Here is a 17,770-nt window from a genome sequence, read left to right as displayed (position 1 = left end):
CAGTAAGCGTCATATAATTAATGGGTATTAACATCATTGGATATTTTGGCAAAGAATATCAGTGATCCTGGGCTAGTTCTGCTCTAGTATCTATATTGACAGATTGTTTCGTAAGCCAAAGTATATATTTATAATATTATAAATGTGTTTTCTTCACTTGGCTACTAACAATCATTTCTAACATATCAGATATACTCATTCTTTATAACGTGCTCGTCTAGATCTATCAGCTCTTATTTTTTTCTCTTGAAATTCATATACTCTAGGAGTAGGTCCAGTCAGACCACTTTTTAATCCCAAAATATAGCAGTTTTACAAAATGGTTACAATGTAAACTTTTAGCTATTTATTGGAAAGTAAATGGAAGTGGTCGCATTTGTGTTCATTTTTAATATTTAAATTTAAGTTGTATTTGATGATAATACATAACAAATATATAGGTTGAGACTGTACCAGGATGCGGCTAGTTCCCTTAGTTTCAAAAAACATCGACAAAGTGACATATCATGGCATATTTGATAGATTTGTCATATCTAAGTTTGAATTTAAGTTTCTTTAATGACTAACTCAGTTTAAATCTTTCACACAAACTAATTGAATCGACTGAAGTAGACACTTAAGTATTTACAAAGTGTCCAAAATCTTCTATCAGATGAACTTGAAGTTTGAGGCCGAAATTGGCTTTTACCGGAACTAATCCTTTAGTAAAATTCTTTGCTTTTTATCAATCTCAGTCATTCATAAAAGCACAGCACATTAATACATGTAATATATGATGTTATATATAATACAAAGAAAAACGGGATTTGTTTATAGATTAAAAAAAAGTGGTTTATACATCATGGAATGCATTATAATCGGCATCATTTCGTCAATTGTTTTTGAATTTAATTAACTATGTAAATCTTGTTTTGCAGTAATACTACATCTACAGTCACCAATCATTCTTATTTTTATACTGAGTAATAAATAATCATGCGTTCATGAATGATAAATACTTGTTTTAATTTATCTGTGCAACAGGAATTCTGTACATAATAAACTTAAACTAAGAAAACGAATCTCAATTTATTACCTATCTTTGACATGTTTGCCTCCTATAAAATCTGAAGGACTAGAGTGAACATAAGTATGTCTTGGCATGCCGAATATTTTTAATACCTTAAGTTTTTTTCATTCTGAAGAATAAAGTATTTTGTGACAACGTGTATACATTTTATAAATATCATCATCATTGCTTTTGATAACATATTTAACAAAACGTAATATCGTACCTCATTTTCTTTATTTGGATCTATATCTTCTTTATTTAATAACAGTTGCACCATATTTAGATTTTCACATTTAACAGCTAAGTGTAGGGTAGTATCACCATCATACTGAAATGTGGATTAAATTAATAACGTATGTACATCATGTACATAAAACTTATACATGGCGATGTGTAGTAGAATCCCGTTTACATTGACTGGAGGGCCAGTTATTTAAAAGTTCAGTTGTTCTGTGTGTTTCTTCCAAATTCCTCCACTGACAAAACCCTGTCCTCTTGTCATAGCCAGTATTACTGTATGTGGCATCAAACTCAACAAACCAATAAACGAACATTATCAAGGTAATACACATTTGGTATAACAAATGATCTCATCACGGGCAGATTTTAAAAAGGAGGTCACAGTGACGGCAATCGTAATATGATAGGATGTAAGTACAGTTGTCAACAACATTATATAGCCAAAAACAAAAGCTGCTAACATTTGCGTCATGTGTGGCGTAGTTGAAAGTGGTATCATTTGCAATCATATCACTTTTACTTTTTTAATATGTATCAGGATATTTGTAATTTTAACATAATTTCCACCTTTTTATTCGATGTCTAAAACGAATAAACAATTATACTTCTCGACCAACCTATCCAAACCCGATCTTTTTTTCTAGGGTTTGCATATTTCAATAAAAATTTTGTCCAGTTTCAGTCGTCTTTGATTTTGATGGAATATGTTACAAAGTTGGACAATCCTGTAAAACACGTCATCCCATACCTTTTTTTCTTTATTTGGATCTATATCTGCTCTATCTAATAACAATTTAACCATATTGATGAATCCACCTCTAGCAGCTGCGTGTAATGGAGTACCACCATACTAAAACAAAAAAGATACAATGTTCATTTCTTCTATAGAGGTATAAAAAATATGTCATTCAAATAATAAAGGTGCAAAAAAGCATTGACCAACAATTCGATATTGATGAATTTCAAATAGCCTTGTTGTGGCAACTGTACATATGGATTAATTAATAACTTAGTTCCACAAAACATTCTTCTGGTGATGAGATTTCAAATCCCATTTAAATTGAAAAATATTGATAGTTTTCCAGAAGGCCGGTGCTCTGTCCATATGGTAGAACAAATATCACTGAACGTGCCATTAAACTCTGTGAATTGCATTTTTGTTAAACTGTTGATGTGGTTTATGCTTATAACTTGTTTACGTAGAATATGTTCATAGTGGTGTATATTCGAATCTAATTCCATTTAGATTGACCAATATTGCCAGTTGTTTAGAGGGTCTGTTAATCTCTAGATTACACAAAAACTGGTCGACATGGTATAACCATTATGACTTAACGAATCTTTATATTCCAACAAAACAAAACACAAACAATATCATTGTTAAAAGTTGTATCACAGTCATAGTATAACGAGCAGATTTCAAGAATGAGGTCTCAGTCAATGCAATCGAAATAACTGATAATGTTAAAAGCTTTCAAATGTATACAGACAATCTGTTAACATCTACGACATTTGTTACGTAGTTGAAAGGTGTCTCATTGGCAATTTTTCCATTTATAACAAAATCTGTGTATCTTTACCATCCAAAAAATCTATGTTATATAATGTATTCCTTTTATTTGATTTTTATAGTAGATTTAACAAAGTTGAACAATTCTGCAAACAACCGCAATCCTTACCTCACTTTGTTTATTTGGATCTATATCTGCTCTCTTTAATAATAATTTAACTATGTTAATGAATCCACCCCTAGCAGCGGCGTGTAAGGGAGTAGCATTATACTGAAAGAAAAAGCTTGCAATGTATATAGTATTATAAGAAGGTATAAAAAAGTAAAATACCGAACTCTGAGGAAAATTCAAAACGGAAAGTCCTTTATCAAATGACAAACCAACACCTCAAACACATCAAACACATCAAACAAATGGACAACAACTGTCATATTCCTGACTTGGTACAGGCTTTTTCGTATGTCAAAATTGGTGGATACAACCTGGTTTTAAAGCTAGCTAAACTTCTCACTTGTTATACAGTTATTTAAAATTACATGATATTGACAACGATGTGTGAACAAAACAAACAGACATAATAGGTAAAAATTTCAAAATTCGTTGATATACCCCTGGTTCATCAACTTTCTGCTCATACACTGGTGACGTGTAACAAAGTCTGAGAAGCAGCTGCAAGCTCTTTATTACCGAATAAGATAGGAAAAGTATATTCAATATGCAGGTGAAGTTGGTATATTGTTACTAAGGTGAGGGAAATGATAATTTCAAAACTAAAATCATTGGCCATCAATTCAAGGTTAATAATTTTAAAATCGTTTTTATGAACTGTTTTTTTCTAACAACAGTATATCTGTTTTAAGCCAATAACTTGTGTACATAAAACATGCCCTTTGTGTTGTGTATTTGGGGCAATATGCGCAATTGTTATTCCATAGGCCGTAATGGTAACGATTTCTTCTGTTGCTCAGCCCATATCGTAAACTTGTATATGTATGATGGCTTGTTTCGAAGCTGAGACATTTTTACATATGTGGTTAAATTTTCGGGGTACGAAGTGTGATTCATTTTTCCGTAATTTAGCAAACCCCGAGTATCCTTTTGCGATGTCGCTCCTCATGGTAAAAAATCCCAATTTTAACACAATAAGTTATTTGAAATTTTAATACTTTGAACACATTTCATAGCTTCATGGTTTTTACACATTTATTCTGTGTTCCCTTATTTTCTAAATTAACACTAACGGTTCAGCTCAGTTATTTGTTTATCATAGAAATGTGTCAAATATCACTACACAGAGATTTTTTGTTTACACGTGACTTTTGTGTTCCTCATTTCAAGGCCCATTAGGGGTATTGTCCCATATTGAAATCCATAGTTCTGATTTTTCCAAATATTTTTAGATGATCTTCATCGGTATGACATTCTGAATAAATCTGTGTATTTTTGTCCATTTCTGAAAAAAAATAAAGTCATTTTAGCACTATATGGCAATGACACTTTTATCGCTATATTCTTTTATTTTTAATACAACGTGCATGTATAATTAATTTCTTCCAGTATACCTTTACTAGTCGAAACCAGGACAAAACTTCTGATGATAACCTTAAATAACAATACACAGACCCTATTAAAGCATTCTATAACATTTTCTTGTGTCTTAAAGTGCATTTTGACAGAGAAATTATGCAAAAATGTAGATTTCATAAAAAAAAAACCCAGCAAAATAACTATTCTTACTAGTGGACATCTGGTATATAATACTGTGGAAACCCCTCAAAACTACTGGGAAAGTCATTCTTATCATGTAATTAGAGTGCAATGAAGTGCAAATTTTCAAAACTTGCCCATTCACATAATTCTATTTGAGAAAAAAAGGCTTTTTACATGTATTTCAGTGAAAACCCTTTATCAGTGAGAAATCCACATGAGGTATTAAAGGAAACATTGTGACATCACACGTATTATGGTGCATTAAATAATGACAGATCAAAATAGTGCTAAATAGAGTTTGCAGTGTTACATGAGAATCAGTTGACGCAAGATTTAACTCGAAATGTTGAGTCGAAAAGACCAGTAACCAAGCCTTTTCATTTAATAGCAAGACCATAGCAACAGTTTTCATATAAGCATATTTTTCACATACCGACTGTAATTTCATTTGCACAAATACCATAAATAAATAATTTAGAGCTTACCTAATAAATCAAAATGCTTACCAGTTATTCAGGACTTTTTAAAACCTTTAGTTTGTCATCTCATATTTAAAAGTAATGATATGTCTGGAACTGAAATAAGACAAAAAAAAATAACTCAAACTGTGTTATCATTTAATTTAAATACATAAGTATTATTGAGAGAGAAAAATCTAATTCTTGAAAATTTTATCACAAAGAAAGAAAAATGCTTCTCCTTTGTGGCTTAGCCACCTTCATTTAAACTGTTTATATTAGAAGCAATGAGTAGTAGCTAACTAGCTTAATACATGTAGTTGAATAGCAATATTGTGTTCAAGAAGGTTTGACCCTCCCCCTTTTTCACTGAGAAATGACAATATCTTGTGTTTTGCTCGTGTGCATTAACAATAGTAATTCGTGATTTTCTTAATACATATACATGTTTTTTTTCTGTTTATTTGCATATGATATCTACTGACCAGGGTCAAATCATTGGATAAAAGCACATGTATGATGTATCTCACTTTACTCGTGTGAGGTGTGTTATCTCCCTTGATTATAAGCTATTCCTGTAGACCAGAATGATAATTGCATAACAAAGACTATATTGTGTCATGTTTACTTACAATTTATTTATATTACATGTAAGTTTTTTCTTGCCTTTTTCAATTGAATAAACAATTCATTTCGGATCTCTCGGGGGTAAACAAAGTTATGACTGTGCCTAAAAAAAGTGTTCAGCCCCGTGCCAGTAATGCATTTAAAAGTGAAAATTTTATTGAATTTTTGCTGTTCTTTATCAATATTATTTATCTGAAATCATTTATGATAACTAGGTATAAATAAAAAAATACTTACCATCATTTTAACAATTTTCTGTGGTGTACAAGGTGAAATTAGCTTAAGACATCTCTGGATCCTTTCTCACAAGATGGGGCAATATGCGCAATTGTTATTCCATAGGCCGTAATGGTAACGTTTTCTTCTGTTGCTCAGCCCATATCGTAAACTTGTATATGTATGATGGCTTGTTTCGAAGCTGAGACATTTTTACATATGTGGTTAAATTTTCGGGGTACGAAGTGTGATTCATTTTTCCGTAATTTAGCAAACCCCGAGAATCCTTTTGCGATGTCGCTCCTCATGGTAAAAAATCCCAATTTTTACACAATAAGTTCTTTGAAATTTTAATACTTTGAACACATTTCATAGCTCCATGGTTTTTACACATTTATTCTGTGTTCCCTTATTTTCTAAATTAACACTAATGGTTCAGCTCAGTTATTTGTTTATCATAGAAATGTGTCAAATATCACTACACAGAGATTTTTTGTTTACACGTGACTTTTGTGTTCCTCATTTCAAGGCCCATTAGGGGTATTGTCCCATTTGAAATTCTTTTAAATTGACAGATATTGCTAGTTTTCCAGCCTAAGGTTGATAATTTTCCTTGTAAACCCCAGCTTCATTCACCAAAAAAGAACTGATCGCCATAGCATAGGTGATAGCATTGGCGTTAATCTGAATAAACAAATACACGAACGAATAGAGTGGTAATCGGTTTTACACTCCCATTATGGCACTTTATATAATTACGGACAGATTTTAAAAAAAGAGGTCTCAGTTAGAGAAGCCAAAAAAAAATGAAGTTAAAGCTTTCAAAATTATAAAGCAGAAACAGACAACCTGTTTTAACATCTATGAAATTTGTAACGTAGTTGAAAGTTGTCTGATTGACAAACATACCACATTTCCGTTTTCCCCCATATATATATGTATGTGTAATATAACATCATTTTTGTATTTCATGTCTCACACGATTAATCAATGATACTATCCCACCAATCTATGTATACTCTATCTTTTTTGTGGATTTGTATTTTTGATAATATTTCTAGTACTCTTCTTCTTTTATTTTGGTGGAAGATTTAACAAAAATGGACGATATCGTTGAAGAGCGTTATCTCATACCTTATTTTCTTTATTTGGATCTATATCTGCTCTTTCTAATAACAATTTAACTATACCGATGTATCCACCAATAGCAGCTGCGAACAGGGGAGGTCCGCCATCACACTGAAATAAAGAAATTGCAATTTCGTATTAGCCCTCAAAAACATTGTGAAAAAACATTGACCAAAAAAATAATATTAAAGCCTTTTTAATAATACGCATTTTTATTGAAACCGGACATTAGAATTAAATTTAAAACTTGTGTACAAAAACATGTTCATGATGATGAGTATTTAAATTAAGATTGCCAGTTTTCCAGAAGGACCGTCGTTCTGTCTGTTTACTCAAGCATTCTCAACCAACAAAAACTAGACCCCATGGTATAACCAATATCACTTAACGTTGTTTTATACACCAACCAACGAAAACGTAAACAAAATCATGGTAAGGTGTGTCACCTTCATAGTATAAATAAAAGGCAACAGTAGTATACCAGTGTTCAATAGTTTAAATTGATTAAGCGAAATTGAATTAATGTCACAAACTAAAACCGAGAGAAAAACATGAGCTATAAAAGGAAAACAACAAGAGAAACAGTGAACTGCTTCAAAAACAAACTCCAACAATAAATGTTAACAATTTCATGAAAGGGGTCTTAGTGAAGGCATTCACAATAAGATCAGATGTTGTTAAAGCTGTCATATAATATAACTGAAACAGACAATCTGTTAGCATTTACGTCATTTGTCATATTGATCAGATCAACATATGCGAACTGTTTCTTTTGTACCATCTTTTTTCAAACCTTATGTACAGTACTAAAAAGAGTAAAAAGTACATTGACATTTTTTTAGTATCCAGTTTTATGACTGTTCGATTGATCAATCATACTATCAAACCAATCCCTATATATATCAAAGGTCCACAAGTAGAAGCGCACAGTTGATTCCAATAAGAATTTCGAAAACCTGCTGGTAAATTCCAGCATTCATTCCACCTTCAAATAAACCTTGGTCAATAAAACACACAATTTCTCGGTGTGACATGATTGATCGGTTGAGTTATTGGTGTTTGTTTTTTGCCGTCTAAGCTCAAACAAATTATATCGCTGCGAGAGTTAATTTAAATATTTTTTGCCCAGAAAAGTTTGATTTCAGACAATATAACAAATGATCTCATTAAAGATGTGGTATCAGTGTCAATGAGAGAACTCTCAATCCAAGACATATTTTAAAGAAAGTGGTCTTAGTGACGGAAATTGAAACATGATATAATGTAGGTAAAGCTGTCAACACAATAGAGCAGAAACAGAGAAGCTGATAACATCTACATGTTCTACGTCATTTGTGATTTCGTTGAAAAATGTCTAATTGTCAATTATATCACTTTCACTTTTTTAATATGTATTAGGAATTTTGTAAGTTTAACATGTTTAACATCATTTTTCTTTCTTTTCTTTCGATGTTTCAAACGATTTAGCAATTATACTGCTCGACCAACCTATTCATACTCTAGTTGTTTTGTTTTGTTTTGTTTTTTATTTTTATATTTTGATTAAAAATATTTCCTGTTTATTTCTTCTTTGATTTTGGTTGAAGATTAAACAAAGTTGTACAATTCTGTAAAAAATGTTTTCCCATACCATATCCTCTTTATTTGGATCTATATCTGCTCTTTCTAATAACAATTTAACTATTTTGATGAATCCACCTCTAGTAGCTGCGTGTAAGGGAGTACCATCATACTAAAAAAGATGCAATGTTCGTATTACCTTAAGAGGTTTAAAAACAATGCCATACAAATGATAAAAGTACATAAAAATGTAAGGCCAACGAATTGAGAAGTTCATGAGTTTCATAAAGGTTTTTATCAATCGAATTTTTGTTGACAATATAAATTTTCTGAACTGAGGCGACGTGAAACAAACACCAATTAACTCGAGCAGTAGAATTAACTATCAGTGTAGTTTTAGTTCTAAAATAATAATAAATTGAAGACATACCATTCGTATTGGCGACTGCAAAACTTAACGTAATGCTATTCAATTTGAATAAAGATTTGTACTGAAACTGATAAGTCAATTATAACTGGTGTGTGAAATGAATTGAAGGTATTTATTTATTTATATGTGACCTCATTACCTTTCTTCTGTTTCTTATTCACTGAAAGCAATGGATCACTCAAATTGTTCCCTCGAATGACAGTAATAAAAATAACGGTACCAATTTTCTTGCACCAGATGCGCATTTCGACAATACATGTCTCTTCAGTGACCCTAAAGTGTGCATGTCCGTCTACCATACTTCGTCTTACCTTGAACTCATTGTCATGGTTCAGTGGTTAATATTGAGTTTGAATTATGTATGCCTATTTCAGAAATGACTAGCAACAGTTCCTACGCTATACATTTTGTATATGATTGTAAATGCTCGTCAACTTTGTACTTGTTTGGCTTTACAACTATTTTGATCTGAGCGTCACTGATGAGTCTTGACTTACATCTAGAAATTGACAACGAGGGTCGGTTGAAAACAAAACTTTACGACAAAAGAGATGATTTCAGCTTTCCAATTGTGAACTTTCCATTTCTAAGTAGCAACATTTCAGCAGCACCTGCATGCGGGGTATATATCTCCCAATTGATACGATATTCCGGTGCTTGCATTTCCTACCATGATTTTCTTGATAGAGGATTGCTGCTCACAAGTAAGCTATTAAACCAAGAGTTCCAAATGGTGAAGTTGAAATCATCACTTCGTAAACTTTATGGACGCCATCACGAGTTGGTTGACCGTTATGGAATAACCGTTTCACAAATGTTCCTTACGTCGTAACTACAATCCCCTTCCCTTTAATGAATGTGACCTACCGAATTAGACTATTTGCCGGATTTGTTATCATATAAGCAACACGACGGGTGCCACATGCGGAGCAGGATCTGCTTACCCTTTCGGAGCACATGAGATCACCTCTAGTTTTTGATGGGATTCGTGTTGTTTATTCTTTAGTTTTATATGTTATGTCATGTGTACTATTGTTTGTCTGTTGTTTTTTTTCATTTAAAGAAATGGCGTTGTCAGTTTATTTTGGATTTATGAGTTTGACTGTCCCTTTGGTGTCTTTCGTCCCTCTTTTATGAGGACGAAAACGCTCGCCTGGCGTATCAAATTATAATCCTGTTACCTTTGATAACTGTTTAAAGTTATACTGTATGTCAATCTAACCTATGCCTCATTTTTATGGTCCAAGGGTCAATATTCAAAGTTCTGAGTTTTAGAAGCTTGTTCTATCTTGTTATTATAAGCTATATGCCAACAATATTACTTGAATGTGAACTTAAGAAGATGTAAAAGTCAATCAGTTAGTGTTGACCAAACAATGACCTTATAGCCAATGTTCATATATCATGGTAGCTGTTTTGGAACACGTTGCCTTTAATCGGGTTGATTACAGCACCTAAAAGTTTCAACGGTTGTACTTTTGACTGTCCCTCTGGTAACTTTCGTCCATCTTTTACTCAAGTTTTATGGCTAGCAAAATATCCTTATCATAGTACACTTGTTAGCCATTATATTTACAAAATTGCGTGAGCAACTCAAACGTACATACTAGGTTAATGTGACAATAATTTAGAGTCAGTAGACTGTAAGACATACTTCACAGATATTTACACATATACTATAACTGACTAAAAATTTAATACACTTAACAAAATATCTAACAAAGACTCCAACAAAAAAGTTGCTGTACTTGAAAATGGACCTGACTACGATATTTAAAAACAATTATCGGTGAACAAAACGTATGGTAAATGAGGAGAACACAGTAAAACCAAACACCTTCATTTAAAAACTATTTTTGAGAGGTAAAATATTGGTAAGTCAAAGATAAACTAAGTCGATATTGATTCATGAAAAGTAGAGAAACATTCAGAACACATCAATCTATTCTCCATTGAGTAAAATTTATAAACCTTTTACATTTGCAAGAAACTGTTGTAAGTTATAACCATAATTTATAGCTTATAAACAATGAAATGTAAAAGAATCATAATTGCAGATTAATGTTAGGGAACAATAAAAGGAAATTCTCTTTATATTCATTGTTCTCTGTCAATTGCATGTTATATGATTATCGTGGGCTACAATTTATTTGATTTATTAAGCTGTCTAGCAAATTATCCTCACCCAGCCGTATCTGCTGTTTATATCTGCACCTTCGGCAAGACAATTTCTGACCTTTATTAAATTTCCGGCTTCAGCTGCGTGAAAGAGCTCCTGTAAGAGAAAAAAACACATATATAATAGAAAAACAAAGAACATGTGGTATTCATATATGATGAAATATCAACTAAAGCAACAACAACAAAAAACCCGACAAAACAATCAAATTGAGAATAGAAATGGGGAATGTGTCAAATAGACAACAACCAGACCATAGAACAGACAACAGCAGAAGGTTACCAACAGGTCTTAAATGCAGCGAGAAATTCCCGCACCCGGAGGCGTCCTTTCGCTGGCCCCTAAACAAATATATATATTAGTTCAGTGAAAATGAACGCCATACTAAACTCCAAATTGTACACAAGACACTAAAATTAAAAATAATACAAGACAAACAACAGCTAGAGGCTCCTGACTTGGGAGAGACGCAAAAATGCGGCGGGGTTAAACATGTTTATGAGATCTCAACCCTCCCCCTATACCTCTAGCCAATGTAATAAAGTAAACGCATTACAATACGCACATTAAAATTCAGTTCAAGAGAAGTCCGAGTCTGATGTCAGAAGATGTAACCAAAGAAAATAAACAAAATGACAATAATACATAAATAACAACAGAGTACTAGCAGTTAACTGACATGCCAGCTCCAGACTTCAATTAAACTGATTGAAAAATTATGTCTTCATTATATGTATATCAGGCACAATCGTTCCCGTTAGGGGTTTAGTAACATACCATCATAACATATATGAGAAACACACATAAATAGCACTTGTATTGTTGTTCTGCATCTCAAAATCACTCGAAGGTCTTTTATAATGATCAAAAGAAAACTTTCATCTCACTGAAAGTTGAAACGGCCCCTAGCATCTGGTTTCAGTAGAATTCTTTGCAATATTCCATTAACCAGTATTTTCAAATAGGAATAATGTATTTTAACTAATGTATCTTTAATAATTCTTGTTCATTTCTTTGTTGCAATTACTAAATGTATGCAATTTGTTCCAGTATGAAATACGAGAGAGAACATTAATGTTCAACAGTTATTTTCATTTCGACAGAAATTGTACTATACACTTTATACTAACTAGGGAAATTCAAAACAAGGAGGTATTTGTAAACAATTACTATCACAGTTCATTCAGACTTTGTACTATATACTTTATCTATACTTTAATTAGGCTATGTACCGGATTTGTAATCACATAAGCAACACGACGGGTGCAACATGTTGAGCAGGATCTGCTTATCCTTCCGGAGCACCTGAGTTCACACCTAGTGTTTGGTTGGGTTCGTGTTGTGTATTCTTTATTTTTCTATGTTGTATCATGTGTACTATTGTTTGTCTGTTTGTCTTTTTCATTTTTAGCCATGGCGGTGGCAGTTTGTTTTAGATTTATGAGTTTGACTGTCCCTTTGGTATCTTTCGTCCCTCTTTTCTCTCTTATCCTAACAGTTTTCTACTAACTAGAAAAATTCAAAACAAGAAGGTATTTGTATTTGTATTTCAATTTTATATTGTAATTACTATCACAGTTCATTCAGACTTTTTGTCCTGTGACTTTCTGTCCTACATTCATATTTTATGGTTACTTGGCTATTTTCAACATTAACTTAAGCTTAGTATAGATTTATGGTATCAACTGAGTTTACTTAATAATGCAGTGAGCATTTTATTTTATCAAAACATATATGAAATAGTAAATAAAGCAACGTTATAAATTTGAAAAATGACACCTTTGTTTTGTTCAATCAAGAATTGAATATTATCATGATAATAGACCTTCCTTAGCAATCCTTGACAAACTATTGAAATAGGAATTTGTTCCAAAGTTACAGTAAGAATTTATTTCAATTAAATTCAAATAGTTTTGGTCAAAATTAAAGAAATGGCGTACAAGAAGCACTTTAATAAGATTAGTTAACCTCAGAACATGTGTGTGTTTACAGGTATAAAACGAATACCCTATTTTTTTTACCTTTAATAACTATTTTTAAAAACTTGTATTTTACTTATTTGGTGAATCCAAAAGGCCTTGCGATTTAAGTCAAACAGGATGTTGAAATTTTTAGTGAATGCTATTTAGAATTTATTACAGAAGGTATTACTAATCTGAAAAACAATTTTATGAATTTCTTTAATTTTGTTTCCGTTTTGATAAATATTAAATATAAAATATCCCAAATTATAATAATAGATATATTTCTAATATAAGGTTATACAATTTCATTGATTTTGTTGGCTGTTGTTACCTCAGTTAAAAGTTAAGGGTCAAGTACAAATCAGTACAGTCGAGTATGGTTAAGACTAGAGACGAGTAATGACGAATACAATTCAGACCATAGATATAGGAAGATGTGGTGTGAGTGCCAATGAGACAACTCTCCATCCAAGTAACAATTTAAAAAGTAAACCATTATAGGTTAAAGTACGGCCTTCAACACGGAGCCTTGGCTCACACCGAACAACAAGCTATAAAGGGCCCCAAAATTACTAGTGTAAAACCATTCAAACGGGAAAACCAACGGTCTAATCTATATAAACAAAACGAGAAACACGTATATATTACATAAACAAACGACAACTACTGTACATCAGATTCCTGACTTAGGACAGGTGCAAACATTTACAGCGGGATTAAACGTTTTAATGGGCCCAAACCTTCTCCCTTTTTCTGAAACAATAGCATAACATCACAACATATAAAAACATACGATAAAATATCAATTAGCAGACTTAACTCAATCAAAAAACGTATGAATACACAAAGAACGAATAAATTTGATCTGCGATATCTGAATACAAATGCACAGTTATTTAAATATTAGAGACAAACAGTCATGACCAAAAGGCTATCAAACAAATTCAAACACACTGAGAAATATTTAACCAATCAATGTTCACTTTAGAAAAAAACCGTTTTTTTATAATCTTGAAGTTTATACAAATGTTGTAAGAATAAGTGAAAAATTGAAGATATTACAAATAATCAAAGCTGGTATACAGCCAAGATCCATATAAATAAAAAATGACAATTCAGATTTTTCCAATAAAAATCAGTACAGACGAGTACAGATATAGGCGATTTCAAACTTTTACTTTTGCAAATAGTTTCTTCGCTCGAGTGTTTAACATGCTAATAAATAAATAGATATATTGAAAGGGATATACATCGGAATATTGCAATAAAACCAATGTTACGTCAAATCTGAATTCGGAATACCATATTTATGCAGTTTGTTTAATGAAACGATGATACCGTTTCATACAACAAAATCGAATCATATTGGGATGGGTTTTTTTATGGAAAGAGAGGAGCATCGTTATAACAATTACCTGATTTAACTTAGGTCTGTCCATTTTCTATCTGTAAAACAAAAAAACAAAATTACTATGAGTTTTAAATATTTTTAGAAATCGTTATCAAAGATACCAGAGTGGAGTACGCACGACGTTGTTTCGTCTACATTAGAATTATTTGTAGCTCTGAAATACCGACAGTCAAAAGGTCAAGTCAGTTAGGAATGATGTAGAGAATTGATACAATATCTATATTTAATCTAAATTTTTTTTTCTTGATAATAGTTACCAAAAGTACCAGGATTATAATTTAGTACGCCAGACGCGCGTTTTGTCTACATAAGACTCATCAGTGACGCTCATATCAAAATAGTTATAAATATTAGGGAGTAATATTAAGTTTTGTAAACAGGCCATTTATAAAAATGACAACATAATTGATATTCATGTCAACACCGAAGTGCTGACTACTGGGCTGGTGATACCCTCGGGGACGAAACGTCCAACAGCAGTGGTATCGACCCAGTGGTGTTATTAGTGTCTACATAAGACTCATCAGTGACGCTCAAATCAAAATAGTTATAAATATTAGCAAGTAAAATCAACGGGGGAATGTACAAATTGCAGGTAAAACTGAATACTAAACAATATTTACTTCTCATAAGTGGTTTCTCTTACAACGAAATTATCGCTAACTGTAACATGTAAACTAAAGAAAAGTTATAAAGTCAGTAGATCATGACATAGGGACCCGGGGCAGGGTCAAATAATCTTCAAATAATGGAAATGAAATGCGTGGATGCTTATACAACTGCAGAAACTATATCATAGGGTAACCATTAGTTGTCCCTTTAAACTGTACTAATCAAAATTTTTAAGTAATCGTTTCCAACATCGTCTATGCTGCCACCGTCAGAAACATAATAAATATGTTTCGCATTTTAATTTCGACAACGCAATAGCAATAACTACAATGTATTTGATATTTCCTTGATATATAAGCCAAGCTCAATATTGCCAGATTGATTAGGACTTGGTTTCTTCGAAATATCTTAATTCAGTCATAATATGATAAAGGTTTCTTCGAAATATCTTAATTCCTAATATGATATAAGTTTCTTCGTAATATTTAAAATTTATAATATGATATCAGTTGCTTCGAAATATCTAAATTCAAAATATGATATTAGTTTCTTCGAAATATAGAAATTTATAGTATAATTACACCTTATGTTAGAATCCTGGATTTTGATTGGTTGATAGCTAGTGTATTTTTCACCAATTTACTGTTTTCAAATGAATATCGTTCATTTTTAACGCCGCCGGGGTATTTACCAAAAGGATATGCCTTTTTTTAACCTCTCTGCCGTGGTATTTGCCCAAAAAATACTCTATCCGACTGGACGCTTGTAACGTCACGATCATCAATGCGTTTTTGAACATTAACATTACGGCTCGCGAAATTTAACATTCTCTCGACTGGTATTTTTCGCAAATACCCCTCCTTAACATGATATATCTGTTAATGATATCAGTTTCTTCGAAATATCTAAATTCATAATATGATATCAACAAGACAGAAACTAAACCTTACTTTGTAATGATGCTTTTCTAACCCATCCTGAAAACGTAGATGTGTAGTTTTCTAGTATGTGTTGTTTAATTCCGTTATTATTGTGAACATAAGTATAATAAATGTACAGAAGTTGGGAAAAAAACTTCCTGATAACAACCGTATGGAGGGTGAGGAAAGTGGTCTTCATTTTCTATTTCTTAGGTTGAACATCATTTTTAATCTATTATTTTCCATTTTTTACTTTTACTATTAAAGCTATTTTTAACAAACCCATTATTTTTGTTTGGTCTAATTTTTACTATTTTGTTTTACTGTCTTATCTTTGTAACCCCAGTAAAGACCCTCATAAAATTAAGTTAAGTGGTTCGTTTTAATCAATTCCTGTTTAATGAAATGCGTAGATTAATTAAACATTGTCTGGATTTATAATTAATTTGTGTGTTTTCTGTCATGTTAAGATTTTTATATTATAATTCAGGATTCTATAAAGAATTAAACAAATTCAATTCTCTAATTTTTGTGCTTTATCAGTTTAGAATATACCGTATTATGCATTTCACATATGTTTCTGTGAAAACAAAATAAAAAAATATTTTTAATGGTTATTAAAACTTTGTGAAAGATGAATTTAGTTTTTCCTTTAGGAAGCAATGCTCCATAATTTCCTTTCAAGCAGCAAACCTATATCATGGAAATCATGATACGAAACTAAAGCATTAAATGTATTGCAATTAGTATGTTTACCAGTAAGTTAAGGAATTTGAGGGTATAACATATTTTATATTAAAAGATCTAAAGTCTAATTGCATTTCTATTTGGTTGTTTTGTTACATGTACCTGGTCATGAGGTAGCAATACACAGTTAGGAAAAAAACTTAAAATTGACACTCATAATTTTTAAACACCCTCTTTCCCCTCTTGTCTAACAAAGAAGGATTTATATGTGTGTTATGCATGTATATACTTGTAGAAAGAGAATCTTCCATAGATTTGATTTCTAATGGTCAAAAGGGTGAAATATAATCCCTTTTGGGTGTAACCATGGCAACAATCTGCATTTCTTAGATACACAATATAGCAAAAAAGGGGGGTGAACATGTCACAAAAGTCTCCAAAATTTAGTCTAAAGGAAAATTTCAATGAATTACAGTGATACCTTTCCTGAATCCATAGGTTTATATCTATCAAGTGGTCCAAAAAAAAATCATATGTCTTCCTGCTCGTTTTTCCATAAAATTGAGTTGAAAAGATCGAGCGCAAAATCTTTGTTGATAAACACTACCATAATTTATGAACCTATGAACGGTACGGATAGGAAAATACGTACTGTCAATCATTGAAATGGCCTATAAAACATGTTCAAATCAATCTAAATGTTTATATAAACCCACTAAGAAGGCTATAGTAGTCTTCAATTATCTAAAAATCAATTTTATTGTACAAAAACTTTCATATTTAAAAATATTCACAGGGGCCATAATGCGAAACTAAACTTCTAACTGTGTATTGCTACCTTAAGGATTAACATTTTTTTTCCCAATTCCACTTTAAATGGATTTCTGTTTTCTACTAATTAAAACGAGCATTTTCGCCTGCTAGTTTTGAAAATCGGTTCAGAAATAAATATTTTATGAAGGTTAGCAGTTGACACTGAAATGCAACAAAAAAGTGATTTTATGAAACATGCCATGTCAAAGTGCATTTTTTCCTTTTTTAGTCAATTTTCTAAAACTATACCTTC

The 17,770-nt window shown here is 31.7% G+C and overlaps 1 protein-coding gene and 1 long non-coding RNA gene across 2 annotated transcripts; both read right to left on the bottom strand.

Moving 5' to 3' along the window:
• Positions 1 to 2,164: 2,164 nt before the first annotated feature.
• Positions 2,165 to 16,132, bottom strand: LOC134728035 (sex-determining protein fem-1-like). The gene is made up of 7 exons (XM_063592434.1): positions 16,048 to 16,132; positions 14,490 to 14,520; positions 11,117 to 11,206; positions 8,572 to 8,673; positions 6,948 to 7,052; positions 2,971 to 3,072; positions 2,165 to 2,173 (listed from the first exon to the last, which is right to left on the bottom strand). Exons 2-7 carry the CDS (start codon positions 14,511 to 14,513, stop codon positions 2,165 to 2,167), a joined length of 432 nt encoding a protein of 143 aa, XP_063448504.1. The 5' UTR covers positions 14,514 to 14,520; positions 16,048 to 16,132.
• Positions 3,743 to 6,346, bottom strand: LOC134682145 (uncharacterized). Its single transcript, XR_010100807.1, has 3 exons — positions 5,835 to 6,346; positions 5,019 to 5,087; positions 3,743 to 4,255 (listed from the first exon to the last, which is right to left on the bottom strand). It is a non-coding gene; the product is annotated as an uncharacterized LOC134682145 (long non-coding RNA).
• Positions 16,133 to 17,770: the final 1,638 nt, after the last annotated feature.

Source organism: Mytilus trossulus, chromosome 8 (genome assembly GCF_036588685.1).
Source record: "Mytilus trossulus isolate FHL-02 chromosome 8, PNRI_Mtr1.1.1.hap1, whole genome shotgun sequence".
Taxonomy (NCBI): Eukaryota; Metazoa; Mollusca; class Bivalvia; order Mytilida; family Mytilidae; genus Mytilus; species Mytilus trossulus.
This window is presented reverse-complemented; position numbering and strand designations above follow the sequence as displayed.

What these genes read in the sequence shown, in the direction of transcription:
- LOC134728035 (XM_063592434.1), bottom strand. Translation starts at nt 14,513, where the DNA reads ATGGACAGACCTAAGTTAAATCAG. An exon ending in ACAGACCTAAGTTAAATCAG is followed by an intron (nt 11,207 to 14,489) that starts GTAATTGTTATA and finishes TTTCTCTTACAG; the next exon opens with GAGCTCTTTCACGCAGCTGA. An exon ending in TAAACAGCAGATACGGCTGG is followed by an intron (nt 8,674 to 11,116) that starts GTGAGGATAATT and finishes CATCTTTTTTAG; the next exon opens with TATGATGGTACTCCCTTACA.